Below are 16,176 nucleotides of genomic sequence, written 5' to 3'. Positions count from 1 at the left end.
TTCTAATTGCCTGTATTCAAATGTCAAAATGAAAGGTCACCTCTGCAAAGCCCTGAAAAGACATTTTTGAGCTGATTTAAAGTGACATTTTTTTCCCAAACCGCTATGAAAAGCCGCTTCTTAAAGCAAAAGTTCTGCAAGAAGTATACAGAGTATTACAGTCATTATTTTTGTATACGTTGAAACATTTCCTGCTGCTCATGTTGTGATTTAATGTTTATATGCTTCTGCCAGAAAATAAGATAAGCTGTCCACCTAATGTCTACAGTCTGTCAGTAATATCTCCATCATCTAAAACTTGTCTTGTCTTAAATGGGGTAGAGTCACAGAGAGCACACAACTGACATCACTACTTATTCGACATCTGAGGACAACTCCCAAGCCCTGTAATCATCCCAAGTGGGCCTTAAATAAGACAGAGTCCAGATCCAGCAGAAGGATGATGGCGGAGCGGAGTCAAAGAAAAAACCTGTGATTTCTTACACTTAAAACTCACTGAGGCAGAGACCTGTCCACCTGAAAGACTGAACACCAACACACAAGGAGAGCAACATTGTGTATGCAGAGTGTTCAGTGCTCTACATTTGAAAAAAACCTCTACATTGAAGAAGCAAGACCTCAGGACCAGAATCAGCAGTGAAGGACAAAAGACACTCAATGAGGACATAAATGTACACACTTTGGACAGAGAAGACAAACAAACAGAGAGGAGTATGTAAAGTCATGTATATTAATGTTGAGGATGCTTCTCTCAACAGAGAAGGAGGCCTCAGACACAATCTGTCTCCCATTTTGGATTCTGCCCTTTCACCCATCCCCACGAAGATTAAGACCACTTCACACATCCAACAAGGAGGCCTCACCTAACGACTCCTTCCTGGGGGGATGAGGGGTATTAAAAGTTGAGATCATTACATACCTATGACTGCACCATAATCTTACCTCAACGAGCCTATTCAGACCAGGCCAGAAACAAGGACCCCCCTGGAGGATATAGCTTTCCCTCAGAGAGAAGAAGAACAAAATCCAGGTTACATGACTGAACTGTTGAATAACCAAACATGGGTGACTGAGAGCCTTCACCATCAGTTCAGGTGTGTCACTCCAGAGGATTTGAGCAGACATGCAGCACAGTGTAAAACTGTATCTGACAGACTCTCCTCATTCAAGCAATAGTTGAAACGTTTGTATTAGTTTTAGAATTTTAACAGGGACAAGCTCCCAGTTACAAATCTTTTTTTTTTTTAAATTACAGCTTCAGAATCAGAATTGTCACATAAATTAACAATCAGATGTTATTGAGAACTTTACTGTGAACACAATGCAAAACAACAATAAATATACTTAAATTTGTTCACAGTACTGTAATCTGTAAATGATTAATAAAATAGATTTTTTTTGACTGAATATTACCAATATATCTCTAGGAGTGGAGCCAAATTTAGGTTTTATAGATAAAATCCTCTGCAGACCATGATCATCTGCACACAGTTTCCTGGCAGTCTACACAGTAGGTATTTTCGTTTATGAGAGCAAATTGTTGGACAGACAGACACTGTGATCCTTTCCTACTGCTATCATGGCTAATAATGCTAAATATTCACACTTTCCTCCCAAAAGTATCACAATTAGCTTTTTTGCTTTCTTCTGTTTATTTTCTTTATTATAAAAATCGTGATAATGGGTTTTGGATCTAGAAGACAATAAAATAATGGGATTGAATTTTCCAACATTTTTAGACTAAACATTTTTATTAAATATTCATGAAAATAAAGACAATTACATTTTAGTTGTATTCGTTAGTAAAGCTTTATTAACACATGTCAGTATTACATACAAAGACTAACCTAACACCAGGCTGGAGAGCCATGCTCTCATCAAACTCACAATGTACACAGTGTGTCACATTTAACAGTTCTTTTAATAGCTTAACGTTTGAGAAATACAATAAATCCCTCACGATACACATCATTATGTTCAGTTTGAATATAAACTCTCATTAGTCAGATGAACTTTCTACTTAATCTCCCGGCTCCACCATCTTTTATAAAGATGGCACAGTGCAGATACAAACATGCATCTAGGTTTTCATGGATGGGTTGGAATATTTTCACGATACATGAATATTTTCTGTTTGATAAAAGGCTTTGTGACTCACTCCCAAACCTTTGTACCTTCTGCTCTCAGTACTATATTACATTTATTTCCCAAGGGGAACGTGTGCAAACAAGATCCATCAAAAATAAGCAGAAAATATGTTTTGTACCAGTGTTTGTGACAAGCAACTTTCCATGATTGCATTATTTTGTTTTGGGCAGAGACAAAACGTTTCTGACAGAACATCTGAGGCTTCCCGCATCACCTCTTTTTTTCCTGTCATTAAGTTGTTGACAACCAACATGTTAAGACACTTTAATGACAACTCAGATAGGAATTACAGATTTGATCCAATGAAATGTGGTGTGTGGGAAAGTAATGACACCAGTCCTACCAGACACAAATGAACTTTATGAAAACAGATGCTTTTAGGTGGTGGTGACATTCGTATTCACACTACTCTGGCTGTACAACTGTCCGGGAGATGTACAGCACAGGAGCTGCCTGTTGAAGTGTTTGCTAAAGCTTTTGCTCATCAGGTACAGAGCGAAAGGGTTCACGCAGGAGTTGGTGAAAGCCAAGATGCGAGCGCACACGCTGGCAATGAAGTGACCCATGGACGTGTCCACCTGGCTGTAGTGGTAGGAGCGGTACAGGTAGATCACATGACTGGGGAGCCAGCACACAGCAAACAAGCCAACAAACACCAGGACGGTTTTGGAAAGACGTTTTCTGGACTTGATCTGACAGGAGAGGAGAGAAGAAGGCAAGGATTTAAGAGTCATGTTCCTGGTCCTGGCCTCTCTTTTTTTGCCCATTGGCCTCCTCTGTCCCCTGATCTGTCTACACACATACTGTCACTCACCACTTCCCTGCAGTTTCTTTGTTGTCCCTGTTAGGACCATGCTTACTAGATCCTGTTGTGTAGCTTTGTCACTCTGCTACCCATCAGGGACTTTCCTGTTGCCTCTAGTTATTTTGCCTCACAGTTGACATTATTCCCTTGCCAATAACTTTTACAGATTTTTTGGAGAACCGACCTGCTTTTTGACCCTGATTTTAAATTGGAGTAGTTTTTCTGACTTCCCCCACTCGCTCTGTTGTATATGTAATATGTATTACCATATTTTTTTGTTAGTTTGTTTGTTTGCTAACTCCTGCTTTTGGTGGAGATAAAATTCTTTTTTGTTTGTTTTTAGTTTTGCCAGCACAGGCAGCTGTGGTTTTCAGTTAATGAACTTGCCTGCTAAACCTGTCTACCCTGCATTCTGCCCACCCCCCCTCCCTCAGCCTTTGGGTTCAGTCCCAACCCCACACATTAAGAAATAGTATAGGGGAACATGTGATACTGGTTCAAATTGAGCAATGGCCACAAACATATTTGGCAACAAAGTGGTGCATCATAGTTTGGATCTTTGTAACCAGAAAGTAATTGTTAAGTAGCGAGTTTCAGGGCTGCAGTTACAGTCACTTCTGGGCAGAGCCAGACTTCCTTATTCCTTTCTGTTTCCAGTCTAACCAGCCACTGTAAATCTGGGCATTTGTTTTCTTTTTGCAAACTTCTTGCTCATGCTGTTTCAGATTTTTACTTTATGAACCAAACAGTAAATAAAACAAAAAAAACACCACATGCTCAGACCTGTCTCTGCAGGTGCAGGTGTCCTTCAGCGGGGAGGTCCCCGGAGCTCTTGACCAGACTGCGAGCGATGAAGCAGTAGTAGACAGATATGATGAGAAGTGGGATGATGTAGAAAATGAGGAAGGAGACAGTGGAGTGGATTTTCGGGTGCAGCTCTGTGGCATGAGGGTAGGGGGCACAAGTCACAAAGGTCTCGTTGGTGTGGCTGGTGGTGAAGGTGTGGAGGTCAGAAAAGACAGCCTCAGGAATCGCCAGAGTCACAGAGAGCAGCCAGATCACCGCCACACGTAAAGAGATGCTAAGTGTAGCGCTGGACTTGTGGATGTCCAGCGGCGTGACGATCGCTTTGTACCTTTAAAGAGGGCGATAAATTTGTGGAGCATCATCATGACCAGGAATGATAAAAATGTATTCTGTATGTGAACAGATGGTTCATATAAAAATTAACTATTATTACTAATTTTGTAGGTTATTAAATTATTGCTGATTTCAAAGTCGAGCTGTGGTCGTATCCGTGTCTATGTTTATTTTGCCATCTCTGTTTCCTGCCTCTGCCCTCCTACCTACCAAATGTCTTAGGATGTTTCTTCCTGACCTGGACACCTGCTCTCCTTTCTCATGTGCCAGTCCCACGCCCAGATACAGGGAGGGGTGCAGCAAAAATGGCCTGTCCCACCATACACACCTACACACTGTTTCTCTCATCAGCTCCCCTGCATATATAATACACATTCTTCTCTTTCGCTGTCTGTCTGCCTGTTTATCTGCAAGTCCTGACATCAAGATTTTTTAAAAAAAAATTATGTTACTGTAACTTATACATCAGAAACATGTATATTAGAATATATATTTTAGGAACCAGGAAAGAGACTAATAATATCATTTAAGTTTCAGCAGCCAAACAGTGGTTTGTTAATCACAGCTGTCATGCTATAATAGGCAGAACATTTTCTTCTGATTCCAGCAAACCTGTATACAAGGACAAAAAGGACACTGTGAAGTTTAGAGAATTTAGGGGTTAAACCAGATTCTTTTTCATGTTTATCTTCTTGCATGTTACTGTGGAATCCAACAGACACATGGACGCAGTTTGGTTGTTTCCCAGTCTGCTTAATAGATTTGTGTAAGTAATTCAAATTCTCATTGCTCAAACTTAACCTCATTAAGTCAGTAATGTTGTTAAAGGTATTGGCTTAATTTGAGTAAAACTTCTCTTTATTTTTTGCCTATATCATTTGTTAGATATTACCCACACTTTTATCAGTTAAATTAAACTTCACAGCTGGTTGGTCTGTGATGAGCTTATTTCAAAATTTCAGAATTCAGTGTCTACTTGCTGAACGTAATCCAACATAAACCTTAAATGCAACTGATCACTTTACATGCACATTAATTTTAAAATAGTTAAAGAATAGTTCTATTAAAGAAAATGTGAGGTCCAGAAAGTGTTTGTATTATCCCTGCAGTTTGTACGACTGAATACTAACCAGGTAAAATCAAAGTATAATGCTTATGTTCTCATATTGGTTTGGTTTTGTTGTTTTTGTGTTTTGCTAGGACACATTTGTTGTTTTCATATTTCATGATTCTTGCAAATTCTGGACTACTGGTTACTGTCTACAATTGAGCACAGCATGCATTTTCTAAATAAAACCTCAATATGTTCAGATTTGGAACCAGAGTTTATATCTTTATGATCCTACCTCGCGGGGTTTGTACTTTATAAGTAATTTTCTAAAGATTCATTAAAATAAATGTGTCAATCTCCAATGGGTAAAATCTGGAAAAAGATCTAATTCACACTTCGGTTTGGAATTACTTGAAATAAATTCTAGAACATAAAACAACAAAAACAAACACAAAACAAAAACAAAAACAGGAGATATCCAAAGGCACTTGTGGAGGTTTTATTTTTGGTGTCTGTCAGTGATGGTGAAGTGGGAATTCTGAAGATATTTTCGTAAAGGCATGACCTCAAAAATAACTTTAGTGAATAAGGCATCGTCTAAAGCATTAATTATATTTACCAAATGTGTTAATAGCATATCACATCAGATCGGCAGGTGTAAACCTGTGCGATTCAGTGTTTATTTTTATTAATGAAGTTTAAGGGAGGAAACTAATTTGTAAGCGCCCCCTGCGTGCTGCGTGCGAGTACCGGTCAGCGGACAGAGCAGTTAGGGTGAACACGGAGACTCCCACCGACGTGAGCTGGATGAACGGGATCAGTTTGCATCCGACGCGACCAAAGAGCCACTTGTCCACAAGGTAGCGGCTGGCATCCACCGGGGCGCAGGTCGCCAGTAGCAGCAGGTCCCCCAGAGCCAGACTGGAAAGGAACAAGTTGGGCACAGTCCGCATGGACTTGACCATCAGATACGTCTTAATTAGGGTGATATTTCCAACCAGACCCACTATGATGATTATCCCATAGACAGCAGCGATTCCGACACCAGGGAGCCAGATGTTGTACAGGTGCTGATCTCCTGTGAAGTCCAGTCTGGAAACATTCAAAACCAGGACCCTAGGGTCCTCAGGGTTTATGTCGAATGAATCCTCCAGAGACATGTCAGCTAACAAGGAGAGGACAGCAGCAGGAGAGTCTGACGTTTCCAGATGAGTTCGGTGCCCGCCTTTATAAAATACCACCACCCACCATCCACCCCCACCCCTGTTGCGTGCGTCAGTTTCTCCTTAGTACCTTAGTACTCCTTAGTAGGCGAACTGGGCTTAAACTCTCTTCAGTGTGATGGGTTTAATTTAGAATCTGTTGGTAAAGATTTGATGTGATTTGTAGTTATCGCCATACCGTCATTTTTAGATGTTGAGGAGAGCGGCCATTTGTTCGATCTTTAGTTTGGTCAGTGGATCCTATACATTTATTTTCTTTATTATGAATTTTTCTTGATGTAAAACTGCATTTAAAATTGTTTCATTCCTTTTATTGTCATTGAAGTGTTAAATCCTAAAAAATATAATAAAATATTTTTATAGATGTACAATATCTATAGCTTAGGTAGGCCTATTTGAATTTCACATGGTGGCAGAGCAGCGTGCTGGTTTCTCTTTTTCCAGAAACAGGTTGTTGAACTTTTAAGAGAATCCTTGTAGATATATTGTAAATATACCGAATATGTGTATTATCATGGAAACAAAGACATTATAATGTACATTGATCTTCATTGAGTGAATCTAAGAGGAGAAAAAATGTAGTTTTATAGTTTAATAAGCATAAAAGAAGCTGTGATGTCTATTTTTAAAGAAACATTCACTAAATATAAATGTTTGTCTTTGCTGGCATTTTGCACCAACTTGTTGATAATTCTGCATCTTTCTGTGGTCATTGAGCTCCATAAGTGATTATTCCAAGAAAGAAAGAATGTAAAAATCTATTTGTGTTTTGTGTCTCTGGATGTCAATTTTTGTTGTGGTTCCACACGTTGATTTGACATCAGGTTTTACGCCAGATGCCCTTTTTGCTGCACCCGTCCCTGTATCTGGGCGTGGGACTGGCACCGGGGTTGCCCTTGGAGGCTGGATGGGGTTATTAAACCTACAGCCTTCTGCATCCCAACTCAATGTGCTACCACTGACCCACCAGGTCCCGATCTCACCCACATATTGTTCAATGCTCCCATTTCAGACTGGAGACACAAAGGGCTCTTATTTTCCTGGGTAGATGGCACAACTTGGGACCATAATCATTTCCTAATATAAATGCAAATTGAGTTTTCTTGTATGAAGTGAATATAATAGACAGATAGACATTCTTCTCTGATCATGAAGTGAACCTTTTGATTTTTTGTTGTCCATCTCAGCACAAATTTTCCTAACATGTTTTCAAAGAACACAAGGACAGCACACTGGAAAATTCACTGAAGTATTTCTCCTTCATACATGTAGATAATTAGTTTCCTACTAGTTGCATAAGACATCATCAAAGCAAATATGCAACTTGTCGTTGATCCGCACTTTTATTTGAACTCACTAATAGGAACATCTGGATAGATCAAATTATATTTTTTAGGACTCTGAGCATAACTACAATCACTTTTTTCTTCTTTGATGTTACCACAATGTCCTCTCTCTCTCTGTCTATCATCCTCAGCCTCTATGTGCTTCCATTTCAAAAACGTTTTTGTTCAATATGCATTATTTTTCTTTTTAGTTCTGAAGAAAAGGGGTTGCTTCTTTTTAGTAGTCAAAAAATAAATTAGATCTTATATTCATACAGTGACATTTGCCTCATATCTCCATGGCATTTGTCCTCTCTTCATCCCTTTCTTTATAAACGGAAAACAAATAAAATCAAACTAGTTTCAAAGGTTCTCACATATTATCCTAACTCAGATAACCTCCTGAATCATCTTGGAAATGGCACCCAGAGTGATAAAGCTGTAATGAACACAGCTGATATCTGTTACCTGTAATAATATTTCATGTGTTTTGTAGTTACTAATAGAGAAGTGCATCATATTTTATTCTACGGGGTTATCATACATGTGTGTGAGATCTAAAATCATAAATTTTAAAGAGTAACAGCCTGAATTTAGTTCAATAAAGTATGAAAAACAACTAAAGTACTGACAATTTGAGGTTTGTGAACCTAATGATATCAAATTTATAACTGTTATTCATTGTACTTTCATTATTTCATGCAGTCACATCTGTACTAAAATAGTATTCCTCTTCAGCCCCCACAACTTTTTCATACCTACATCGCATTAACATTGTTGTGTGAAAACGAATCACTGTGTTGTGTTTTTGCTGCTGCACCCAGCTGGGTGATGGTGGTGCTACAGGTTTCCTTCAGTACCATGGACAGACTCCGCACCGCTCCGCGTTTCTGTCGCCATCTGTTGGTGATGACGATGAACTTTAAGCTGGAGAGATGAGAGTGAGTCGACGGTTTGCTGATTTCCTGGAGGAATTAATCACTGTTGCACCAACAAAGAGTGAGTCAGTAAAGAATAAACAGCCTAAGATCATCGACAATAATAACAGTGACTGTTAATGTTTGTGACAATTTACTTTAAACATAATGCAGGGAAGATGTGGCAGTGTAGCTGAGTGTTTATGAATTATACAGTAAAGCCAGTCACAGTTAAACTATAACTGTTCAACCTAGAAAACGAAATCTACAGGAAACCCAGACACATGGACCAGTACCTACAGTTTGACTCCCACCACCCACTGCAACACAAACTAGGAGTCATCAGGACCCTGCACCACATAGCAAAAAACGTCCCCACCTCCTCTGAAGCCAAAAAGAAGGATAGATATCTGGGGACAGCTTTCAAGGCCTGTGTATGCCCTAAGTAGGTCTTTAAACTATTTAAACTTAAATAGTTAGGTAATAATGTGAATGGAACAATGTTAACATACAATACTTTTATTAGCAAGTGCAAATATGTTATAATTTGTTTTAGAAACTGGCATTTTCCTACAATGAAATTAATCAACAAAGTGAGGGGAAACTGTGATGCCAAAATGGTGGATCAAAAAGCACAGTTTTCTTTCTGAAATGTAAAATATTTTGATTGAATGGAGTAAGAACAGGTCAGATGTCAAGTCAGTGTTAATATGTTTTGTCTAAAAGTCACACGAGAATGGTTTAAAAGACAGAGATCAAATAGGACAACAATGACCCCAAATCTGCCTCAGCCAAAGCAGGACATCAGGGCCTCACTGCAGGCGAAATGAGGCTGAAGCATCACTGCTGACATCCAATCCGCTGAGGGCTGACGGGATTGGACGAGCGATCCAAACTGTTTTCGTCTGTCATCCTCCTTGGATACCTTGAACAGACTGCACAGATCTGCGTTTTTACAGTGGGCCTGTACGTTGTGCTCCTTTTGTCGTCTTTTCGTCGGTGATGGAAAACAACCGCTGCTTTGCAAACCGCTTCTCCGATTACAGAGGTGCGCTGCTCCCGGGCCAGGGCGCTGATGCCATCGTGCCCACCGTGATCGCCACCGTCGATAAAATCATGAAAAAGGTTCCCATCGACATCAGCGACTGTGACGGGGGGCTGTACGATGGGCCGGCCGGGGTGGCCTACATGCTGTATCATGTCAGCGAGTGTCCGCTCTTCTCTGAGCAGCGGGACGCGCACCTGAAGACGGCCAAGCAGATCATCGACGTGTCGGTCAGGTACATGGATGCGGAGCCTGACAAAAACATGCGTGCAGCCTTTCTGCTCGGCGGGGCGGGCATCTACGCGGTGGCCACTCTGATATACAAGTCCCTCGGCTTGGCTGATTTCGTTAAGCCGCTGACCAAGTTTCGTAACCTGTGGGAGGTGTGTGCGCCCATCAATTTTCTGGAGTGCGGGTCGGACGAGCTGTTTGTGGGGCGGGCGGGGTACCTGTGCGCCGCCCTGGTCCTCAAACAGAAGCTGGGCATAGAGGTGAGCTCCCAAAATGAAGCTTGGTCTGGGCTGAACTTCAAATACCGGGCCAGAACCTACTATCTACGTTGATTTATTACGGAACATGTTTGTTTACATTTGCGATATTCGTAAAGATAAACAAGTTGGAGAAAGAACTAAGAAGTGAGCACTAGATTTATTAGCCCGATTGTTGAATCTGTACTATAAAGGGTAAAATAAAGCCCAGAGTTTAAAATGCTCTAAAATAAGAGCTGAGCTTTAAAAGAGTTTGTTTTGTTTTGAAAAGACAACATAAGCATCTATGTAAGCGGCTTTATGTGTGAACCGATATTAGACATTTGCTGATATTCTGTTTTCAGCGGTGGGAGATAACAAAGTGCCAATACTTTAAGTAGAAATTTCACGTAGGCCTATATTTTTCTGACAACCTTTTACTTTTACTCCCATCACTTTAACAGAAATATCAGTCTGTTTTTCCTCCTTATGTTTTCATAACAGGTTCGTTTTAATGGATTTGGGGGGAATTGTTGATGTATTGTGCCTCATTGGGAGGTTGTTATCAACTTTCAGGAACAGTCGATACTGACTAGCAGCTGGACTCTAACATTAGATTAATTCACCTTATAGCTCCAGTAAACATTTGTTTAGGACTTGGAGCTCCAAGAATGGCAGGCAGCTGTTCACAGCTGGGCTGTTATCACTGTGTTCGGGAAGAAACTGTAACATTAGTGAACTTTACCTTGTTTCCCTATATGTATAGCTGCATTTTCTGGCTTAAAATCACCAAATGGCAACACTATTATAGCGTTTGTTTACATTTTATTCATACCTGTATATCCAATAATGCTTAGCTTTAAAAATAAGTTTTCTTTTCTATTCTGCAGATCCTCAGCAAGGATCAAATCAAATCCATTTGCCAGGCCATCATCGAGTCAGGAAAACAGTATGCCAGAAGGAAGAGAAAGCCTTTTCCCCTCATGTATTCATACTATGGAACAGAGTATCTTGGTAAGAACACCAGCTTTAAAGAAGGATCATTTGCAGATAAAGAATTATACCATGATCCTGTAAGTCTTTACTGTCTATTCACATAGACTTTTTTGTCTATGCATCGGATGAAGAGAGCCGTCAGGGTTGGAGATCCTCAGTAACTTTCATAGTAAGCATAGCCTCACTGGCCACTTTTGCATGGTATTGCAACAACAACTTTGAGGTTGATGAGGTTAAAATTAGTGACGTTTTAACAAGCAGAACTATCTGGATGAAGGACACATGGTTAAAGCTGTTGCATGTGTTCCAGTTTACCTGTCCAGGAAGATTTGTTCAGTAAGAAAATTCTCACTTGGTTTATTTAACATTGCTAAGCTTCAGATCTGAGAGACTCTGGTTTTCCTACCTGAGAGCAGTGTTTTCCCTGCATGACTTCAGTAGTATTTTCAGGAGATCTGCCCCAGTAAATTATGCCCATGTTTGATGATTCAGCACTCCACAGTGCCAACATTCAGGTTCAGGAAGTCTTGTACCCCTGTTGTGTTGAGAGGCAGATTCATTTTCATGCAAGTGACTGAATTTAATCATAAACCAACAAATACCATTAGCATTCTTTTTTAACAATTTGCCACGTTCAAGGTTTCCTGAATCATAAGTGTCCATTTACCTTATAGCTAAAGGACACTTATGCTGAGGGTTGTGGAAGGGCTGAAGCTGATCCCACCTGACACTGAGTGATGGGTACTTTAAACTCTCAGAGACAAACAGACATTATTTTCACATTCATACCTATGCATTTAAAGTCAGTAGTAAACATAATGTCTTTATGAGAGCAGGCAGCAAATATATTTGTTCACTTAGTTGTATAGGAAGATTGATACCAGCATGTCTGCAAACCATTTGTTAATTTGTTAAGATTCTAAGTCATTCAAGTCATTGTTATTGGAGAAAATACTGTTTGGTGGAAACTGAAGACACCTTCAGGATGGTAGGGGGAAACATTTTCGCAGACTAAAAAGAAAGTCCAGTTGCCGCCAACCAGCATTTACTGGGATAACAATGACCTGATGGCTGAGGATTTTCCTTCATTTTGGTATAAACACCCTTCGACTGGTGCAGGTGAATAAAAGCACAACCAGGAAGCTGGCAGACTACAGGAGACACTTGCACTCCAATTTGAGATGCAGACAACGAAGGCTCATCTCCAAGAACCAACACCTTCTTTGAAAGGCCACAGAGCTGAAAAGATCTTACCGACAGGTTCACTTCAAAACGGACACATTAGAAAGTAAATACAATGGAAAAGTTAATACAGATACCTTCCCAATACAGACATGGAGGAGGTGATTCAATTTGTGGAAAGGTCAGAACTAGCACAAAACCTCAAATTCTAAACAATACAATCGTGAGGTAGCCATGCACCTGCAACCGAGCAACTTACCTGGAAAAAAAGGATGCAATGAGTACACATCCTCCAGAGAAATGGATAAGGAACTTGTCTAACAACGAGCTTACACAACCAGAAAAAAGGGCCTTACCCAAAGGACTGGACTTGGAGGTAACACCAGAACAGCTTCCAGGGGTAGACCTCATCACAGACACAGAACCAGTCATCAGCAAAAACAAACTGGGCAAAAGTATCAGCTGCTCCAGTGCCAAAGTTCCCCCTTCCAGCATCATCTAAGAAATGAAGGCGGTGGCATCCATAAGCAGGGACCTGAGCATCACTATGTTGCCGGCCAACAAAGGGAGAGGCACAGTGGTCTTATAAGCAGAGGACTATTACACAGAGGCAGCCTCCATATCCAGTTAAACGGAACTGAGTAACCATTATGGGTGAGGGGCAAAGTCCAACTATGCTTAGCAAGAAACCAAATAAGCATATTTCCCAAAACTTTGAACATGTCCTTTAAGCAAAGACTATTTTCCCATTCTATCTACTATAACATTTACTTTTCTGTAGTTGCCATCGACATATATTGTAAAAACTTTGGCGCTGGATGTGAAGATTATCTGTCTTTAACACTGAGGCCTTTGCAGAGTTTCTTTTCTTGTTTGGGGACCTGGCTGCAAGACTACAGAGAGCTGCTCTACTTTCTGACCTTTGTATTTTCACATGAACACGTATGTTAGATCAATATCTTGAATGCATAGTTTATCTAAAGTCAGAAAAGTCCAGCATTCTGCCCTAAAACATGGTTCTTTAGGACACTTTAAAGCTCAAATCATCCACATTTAGTTCTACTCTTAAATCAGTTCTAGTCATAAGCCAGCATGTAACTCCTTGGTATATTTATATTCTAACAATGTGGTTTCTGGAAGGGGTCTTTACTTTGATAGCTGCTGAAATACTTGTACCGAGACTGTTCTGGGAATCTGACAAGTTTGCTTAGTGCGATGCAATATAAAAGAGTCACACACAAAAAATAGTCTGCCAGCAGTCCTTTGTGAATGTTTGCTTTGATTGTGTCTGTTTGTGTGCCTGGCATGGTGCTGCCCTGCATGCCTGGTTTGGTGGGTGCATGGATGATCTCCTTGCCACCCCCCCCCCCCCCCCCCCACCCCCCCCTTCCTCTCAGGTGCAGCCCACGGCCTCTCATCAGTGCTGCAGATGCTGCTCAGTTACCAGGACATGCTCAGTGGAGCAGAGAGGGACCTGGTGTGGCAGAGCGTGGATTTCCTCATGAATCAGGAGCAGAACTGCAACTGGCCCGCAGAGCTGGGCGCCATCATCGAGAGAGAGAACGAACTGGTGCACTGGTGCCACGGAGCGCCAGGTTTGCCATTGTTCATGTACCTCACCCTTTTGGGTTGCTGTTTCTCATAGTTAAATTAATCTGTCCGTACTCTCATGTAGGTGTGGCGTATCTTTTTGCGAAAGCCTACCTGATCAATAAGAAGCCCCAGTATCTGGACACGTGTATCCGCAGTGGTGAACTTGTGTGGCAGAAAGGTTTGTTGAAGAAAGGACCCGGGATTTGTCACGGAGTTGCAGGCAGTGCTTATGTCTTCCTACTGCTGTATCGGCTCACAGGCAACTCAAAATACATTTACCGAGCTCAGAGGTAAGAAATCCCTCCTGTCTCTTCCTCACATCCTGTAGTCATGATTTCAGAATTACTGAGGTCATGAGTTCAATCTTCTCCAGCTAAACTCACTCCAAGCTAATTTTTTTTCTCTCCTTCTCGTAGGTTTGCTGAGTTCCTCTTCACTGAGGAGTTTAAGGCAGGCTCGCGCTCAGTGACCAGTGTCTACAGTCTTTTTGAAGGCATGTCAGGGACGGTTTGCTTCCTGGTCGACCTCTTGCAGCCGGACCAGTCAGAGTTCCCTCTGTTCAGTGTCTTTGTGTGAATGGACTCCAGGTTACTGCCTTTTACTGACCTCAACAGAAATCAAACCTTCCCTCTGACATCAGTTGAGAGCCGAAATAGTGGAAACTTTAGTGATACTGTGATCAGAGTGGGAGCGGAGGGACAGGTGGTATTTGTTTGGGGTTTAGGAAATCAAATCTGAATACAGTTGCAGTAGAAAAAATGGTTGTGTTTCATGTCTGTACTAAAGTGGATGTTCAGCTTCCAGGCTTTGACAGAATTATTTCACTTACTGTATCATTGCACTTTTCAATTTACAGTGTAGTCAGTTGCACTTAGAAACACTACAAAATATTTTTTTTAACTATGAAGCTCACCACCCCAGAAGAGTACAGGACATGCACAGGGAGGCATGGAGGTACAGAGGCAAGGCAAACATTCAGCATGAGGTGAATTTAAGTCAAACATAATACTTTTTTCAGTGTGATTACTAAACCAAATCTGAACATCCTAACATAATACACATATTGTAGACCCACATACACTTCCTAAAGACATCATTATCTCCAATGTTGGTCAACAAATCAAGAGGAAAATGGGCTATAACTCCAGGCCTTGTCAGAGAATCTTCACTGGAATTTTTTTTCCAGTGACAATATTTACTGGCACTTTGCTGAATGTAAACAAATCCAAGCTAGAAGAAATAGGCCTGAATTTGTAGCCCATTGGGTCGCCCTGAAAACCTGCACTTACTGACTTTGAAAACCCCAGCACGGAAGCATTTGAGTTTTGAAAGGTTGTACTGCTCATACAGTGATAGAAACTGCAGCATATTCTACAAAGACCCTGCTCTCAGGTCAGAACCACACATGCACCATTGACAGGTACAACAAAATGGCAACCACACCTAAGTCACAAAAAAAAAAGAAAAGAAAAAGCGTCACATAATGCCTTTAAAATTTTTATACCACTTCACCAGCTCAATGTCACTTATCACAAACCTTTCTTTTATGTAAGTAATTTCTCATATTACTTGCAATTATACCAATCGTAATGGAGGGATTTTGATACTGAAACTCTAAAACCAAACTGTGTAGAGCGGTACAGCCAAGAGACACTGGGGGAATCGACTGTAATTTATTGTCTTATATCTTCTTTGTTTGTGCTGCACAGTATAACTGACTCACCTGTTTGAACTAAGGTTTAGCAGTGTGATGGCTGTCTGTGTCCCTTTGATTTTGCAAATGCTAATAATGCTGTGATTTGTTGCAACTTTTACCCTGTGTAAAATATAATTGAATGTGTTAGACTATAGGTTTGTTATGGAGACAGAAAAGAGTAAAATGCGCCGTCAGTGTGAGAATTTAATTTATCTTCTAGTTCAGTCTGTGGATACTTTTTCAGTTCTGTAAATTAGAGTCGACATGGATTTCTTTACACGACATGTGACATTGAGGCCTTAAAAACAAATTCCTAGCATTTGGATATGATTACATCACTCAGAGAAAAAAAAAAACATGACAACATTGGAAACTGAAAATTCTTTGGGCAGCATTTCTAACAAGTCTTTTGAATAAGTTGGTGAAGTAATTAATAGCAAACCAAAGCGGTTTCCTAATGCTAATTGTGCCTCTAGTGAAACATTTGTAAACTGTTTGTGTGTGTGTTGTTTTGCATTTGCAAGCCGAGCCGTCCAAAGTCTAAAGGATTATTGATATCAATAAAGTGTTCAGCTGAAAAACAAAACA

The 16,176-nt window shown here is 40.5% G+C and overlaps 2 protein-coding genes across 3 annotated transcripts; one reads left to right on the top strand and one right to left on the bottom strand.

Moving 5' to 3' along the window:
* Window positions 1-1,822: 1,822 nt before the first annotated feature.
* Window positions 1,823-6,328, bottom strand: LOC137133648 (gastrin-releasing peptide receptor-like). Its single transcript, XM_067517456.1, has 3 exons — window positions 5,895-6,328; window positions 3,737-4,088; window positions 1,823-2,840 (listed from the first exon to the last, which is right to left on the bottom strand). Exons 1-3 carry the CDS (start codon window positions 6,302-6,304, stop codon window positions 2,526-2,528), a joined length of 1,077 nt encoding a protein of 358 aa, XP_067373557.1. The 5' UTR covers window positions 6,305-6,328; the 3' UTR covers window positions 1,823-2,525.
* A 2,846-nt stretch (window positions 6,329-9,174) lies between these two features.
* On the top strand, window positions 9,175-16,174 carry LOC137133211 (lanC-like protein 3). Of its 2 annotated transcripts, XM_067516575.1 has the most exons (5): window positions 9,177-10,145; window positions 11,012-11,135; window positions 13,697-13,894; window positions 13,975-14,182; window positions 14,309-16,174. In XM_067516575.1, exons 1-5 carry the CDS (start codon window positions 9,612-9,614, stop codon window positions 14,466-14,468), a joined length of 1,224 nt encoding a protein of 407 aa, XP_067372676.1. In that variant the 5' UTR covers window positions 9,177-9,611; the 3' UTR covers window positions 14,469-16,174. The 2 variants fall into 2 exon arrangements, with proteins under 2 accessions (XP_067372677.1, XP_067372676.1); XM_067516576.1 differs by lacking the exon at window positions 13,697-13,894 and having other exon boundaries at window positions 9,175-10,145.
* Window positions 16,175-16,176: the final 2 nt, after the last annotated feature.

This window comes from Channa argus, chromosome 9 (assembly GCF_033026475.1).
Source record: "Channa argus isolate prfri chromosome 9, Channa argus male v1.0, whole genome shotgun sequence".
Lineage (NCBI taxonomy): Eukaryota > Metazoa > Chordata > Actinopteri > Anabantiformes > Channidae > Channa > Channa argus.
This window is presented reverse-complemented; position numbering and strand designations above follow the sequence as displayed.